We start from the raw sequence: 4,523 nt of genomic DNA on the forward strand, positions 1-4,523 counted from the left end.
AGTGAACTATTCTCACATCATGTACAGTGTAGGTCAAAAACACATAAACGAAGGTCTACATTTCAGTGCGTCGTCTTATTAAACTGGTTAAATGTACATTAATTTAATCGTACCCTGTGATACATGAACAGTGTTTATCCAGGATTTTTGTCATCTGTGATAGTGACGGCCGTAAGATGAGACTTCTCCTGTTTGCATTGTGATCTGTGAACCCTCGCTTCGAGTTACCAACCATATTTATTTTAAAATATTTTATATATCCCTCCATGGAATATTTAATTTCCACTTGAATGGTGGCCCTTCTGTGTTCAAAATTGTGCAAAAACATAGTGGGACAAGGTTTTCACACTGACGGCTGTCATTGTAAGAGAGTGAGCAACTCCGTTTGTTTGTCCGAGGGAGCAACAGTAACTGAGGGGGGCGGGGCTTACCGATAGGTCAATTGTCGATTAATCAGATCACATCACTTTACAGAAGTGAATAACATATTTCTATGGACAAACGCACATTAAGTATAACAAAAGACTGAAACTATATACATAGAAATAAAATTTGGCAAGCTTGCCCAATTAATCGAGCAAATAATCGACAGATTAATCGATTACCAAAATAATTGTTTGTAGATTATAGATAGATTTATAGATTTGGTTATAAATGTTGTCACAAACAAATATTCCAGACAGCCATGTGGTAAATAAAAGTACCATGATATTACTGTACCACTTTATCACTGTACCATAGTACAGCCGCAGTAAAGAGTAGGCCTGGGCGATAAAACGGTATCGATATTTATCGACGGTACACCTTCTTCGGTATCGATAGAAAAATTGTTCGATATAGGCACGTACTATGAGTGACGCAGACAGCTCACACAAACAAGTGGCGTGCGAGATGCGGTGATGATGTAAGTGACGTTGTTGCATTTTAATGTTTTGTTAGCCTAGCCCACGAGACATGCCGCTGCTGTGTTATTCATTCAAAATATTAGAGAAATATAGAAGTTCAATGTGGAGAAGATCTTGAATGGGTTAAAACCCGAAACCAAGCCATTCACACAGAACGCATATTTTAGACTGATAAATATGACTGCTGCACTCGCGTCTCACAGAAGAGATGTATAGAAAGCCATGCAAAGTTAAAACAGTTTAAACTTTTAGAAAACACGTCACGAAATTTTTTTTCTATTGCTTTTTGTTTTAAAAAAGGTTATAAAAAATGTCAATAATTATCGATACCGAACGATATGAAACATTATATCGTTAATAATTTTTTTAGCTATATCGCCCAGCCCTAGTAAAGAGTATTGTTGAGTTTTTAAGATAAATAAGATATTAATAGAAATTTATGGGTTATAAAACATAGTTTTGTGTTGCTAGGGTGTTGTGGGTGGATGCCAGGTGGTTAATCTTTCTGATATACTGGTCTCCAGATATGTCTCGGGTTCTTTTGTGGGATTTTTTTGTCCGTTTTATCGCCACAAACACTCCCTCCATCTGACAGATAGCCCCGCCCCCAAACTCACGCCATTGGTGGAGTCAGAATTGTTATGTTGCATATCTCAAACAAACAGATTGACGTTCTGAAAGGGTGTTTGACTCTTTAATTGTTAATCTATGATTAACTCATAGTGACTGAACATTAAACTGACAGCAGAACGTGTTGATGTTGAAGACGACACCGAGGATATATCAGGCATAAGCTTGTGACTCGTCTTTGGTTTTTCTGTTTGGATTCTCTCGCTGGCTGAGTGACATTTAGATTATGAAGGAACACGTCTGTTATAATCTCTAACCTGGAAGCTTATCAGTGCCATTTAAAAAGCTTTAGCTGTTGTTTTTTGTCTTTATCTGCGCCGGTCTTTCCTCAGGGCTGTTATTGTGGCCCGACACACGATCAGCGATGAATAATTAACCCAGAGATCAGCTTGAGTGAAAGTTTATTCAGATCTCACTCTGATCTCTCTCTCTGAGCGTGTCAGTTTGATTGTGACGTAACTGGAGGAGAAGTTACCGAGCCCAGCACCTGTAATCTGGGATCTCCTTACAGCAGCAAACAGAGAAAGCTGACAACACTTTCATAGCTATGAAAGCACAATCTCATTTTTCCCTTCTCAAAAGATATTGAAATCGATGTGGATAGTTTCATCATTTACTGCGGTTTACAGCTCTGGAATATGGTGAGCTTGATTCGTGTTTCAGTTCCTCTGTCATGCTGGATAAATCGTGTATTTCTTGGAAAAATTGCTTCTTTTTTTTTTTTACTGTCTTGTCATAGTCATCCAATCTGACCTAGTTTACTTGGAAACTTTTTAACTAGGTTTTTTACTGTTCATTTACTTTGTGCATTAAATATTTTGAATCTGCTTGGCGAAAATAGAAACGATGGTTTCTCTGAATGAAAATAAATCTAAATATTATACGTTATATAAATATTAAAAATCAAGGGTGACAAATACTTAATAATTGAAATTTTAAAATAATGTTTAAATTGGCAAGGATGTGTTAAATTGATCAAAAGTGACAGTAAAGATATTTATAATGTTACAAAAAAGAATCCTATTTTAAATAAACTTTCTGTTCATCTAAATATATACTAAAACAACATGTTTTAGTATATATGTCACGGTTTCCACAAAAATATGAAGCAGCACAACTGTTTAAAACATTGATAATAATCAGAAATGTTTCTTGAGCAGCAAATCAGTATATTAGAATGATTTCTGAAGATCATGTGACACTGAAGACTGGAGGAATGATGCTGAAAATTCAGCTTTGATCACAGAAATAAATGACAATTTAACAGATATTCACATAGAAAGCAGTTATTTTAAATTGCAAAAATATTTCACAATATTACTCATTTTACTGTATTTTTAATCAAATAAATGGTGAGCACAAGAGACTTCTTTCAAAAACATAACAAAATCTTACAGACATCAAACGTTTGACTGGTGGTATTGTTTATTTTCCTGAAAAATTAAGAGATGTTAAGATGCCTTTGAAGTTACTTTTATAGGGCTATGAATTTATGCATAGCTATTGCTTACAAAAATACAAGGGATTTCTCAAAAATAGCAAATTCTGATTTTGCGTAATTAAACGTTTATATATTGTTCTGCTGTAGAAAAAGTAGTTTACAAGTTCCTTACAAGTTTCAGCTTAGTCTAAGCCTAATGAGCACTTTTGAGGATTAAATATTTGCTGAATTTGTGTGTTTTTTTTTTGTGTGAGATTCATGCCATCAGATCTTTGATTTGTGATTAATGTTTAATATCAGCAAGCAGAACTGTACATTGCTTTGTTTGCCATGCAGCTAAATAATGTGTTGAAAATGCACAAATGTGTGTGAGAACATGCTTCAGTGTGCGTTACGTGTTGTTTGGTGTGTTTTGTGCTTGCAGGTCTCAGTGTAGCCGTGTGTCATGGCCTGCAGTGTTGCTAAAGCAGGCCCTGCTAATGGCTTCCCTATGAAAGCGCAGCTGCAGATCACGGGTACGTTTGCGTATTTATCTGATGTGACATTCTTCCTCATCCGCTGGACTTTGATGTTCTGTCTCATTAATAAACACCAATATTTCAATTCTGATGGCGTCACAGAGCAGTAAATGAGCCGCTGTGCACGGGTTCAGTTTTTTTCTCTCTGTCGCTAATAAAAGAGAACAAAAGGCCAAAAAATCAAAAAGACCATCATACACATATGAACGCACAACACACAGCTTGTTTTTTGCTTTCATTCAGCAGCAAACTCCAAACTAGAGAAACTATCATCAGGAAGTTTGCATGTTATTAGTGTATGAGTGTTAATAGTAAGTTAATATGATAATAATAATACTACTAATTATATTAATATATACTAATATTAAAAGTAGAACCCGACCGATATATCGTTTTGCCGATATTATCGGTCGATATGAGCCTGTCGCCGATATATCGGTATCGGCGATAATGTCGCCGATATGAAAATTTTTTTTACAGAACATATAACGCAGATAAAATGCTTGAAATGGTGTAATTACTTAGTTTGTCCAGCAGAGCGCGCTCCATTGTTTGCTACTGGGGACCTGGATGAAACGCTTTAAAGCTGAAGTCTATGGAAAACCATTCAAACTTTGAACGGCCATATCTCCGTAACGGCGCGGCGAATCCGCACCAAATTCGGGGGATCCCTTCAGCTCGAGGAACCCTCTCGAACGCGAATCAAGTGTACGTCTAGAGGTCCACTTTCGAATGAGACCACCCCCGCGTCGATAGCCCCTGGGGTTCGGGAGTTACGGGTGGTTAAATTCGCGGTCCGGCGTTGACTGATCAAGCAATCCCGGGGGGCTACCGACGCACGATCGAGAGGGCTCCTCGAGCTGAAGGGATCCCCCGGATTTGTTGGAGATCCGCCGGCGAGTTCGCGAGATAGTGACACTAGTCAACACTTTCACTTCAGTAAGGAGGTCTCTTGTTCAGGCAGCAGCATTCAAGCGTTGGCTTATTCGACCGTAACTTAAGTCCCCTGCGCAGTGGACTTCACATGAA

The 4,523-nt window shown here is 37.6% G+C and overlaps 1 protein-coding gene across 2 annotated transcripts in view; it reads left to right on the top strand.

The window, feature by feature from the left end:
* The window catches only part of LOC107752199 (E3 ubiquitin-protein ligase Itchy-like), a 33,465-nt gene that overhangs the window by 6,443 nt on the left and 22,499 nt on the right, over window positions 1–4,523 (top strand). The window contains exons 1-2 of one of the 2 annotated variants that reach the window (XM_016568097.1): window positions 1,667–2,176; window positions 3,401–3,491. In XM_016568097.1, the coding sequence (XP_016423583.1) occupies window positions 3,422–3,491 (70 nt within the window). In that variant the 5' untranslated portion in view covers window positions 1,667–2,176; window positions 3,401–3,421. Of the gene's footprint in view, window positions 1–1,666; window positions 2,177–3,400; window positions 3,492–4,523 lie in introns of those variants that run through there. The other variant, XM_016568096.1, reaches the window with a different exon arrangement.

The sequence above is a fragment of the Sinocyclocheilus rhinocerous genome, unplaced genomic scaffold, assembly GCF_001515625.1.
Source record: "Sinocyclocheilus rhinocerous isolate Xijiao unplaced genomic scaffold, SAMN03320098_v1.1 scaffold1462, whole genome shotgun sequence".
Lineage (NCBI taxonomy): Eukaryota > Metazoa > Chordata > Actinopteri > Cypriniformes > Cyprinidae > Sinocyclocheilus > Sinocyclocheilus rhinocerous.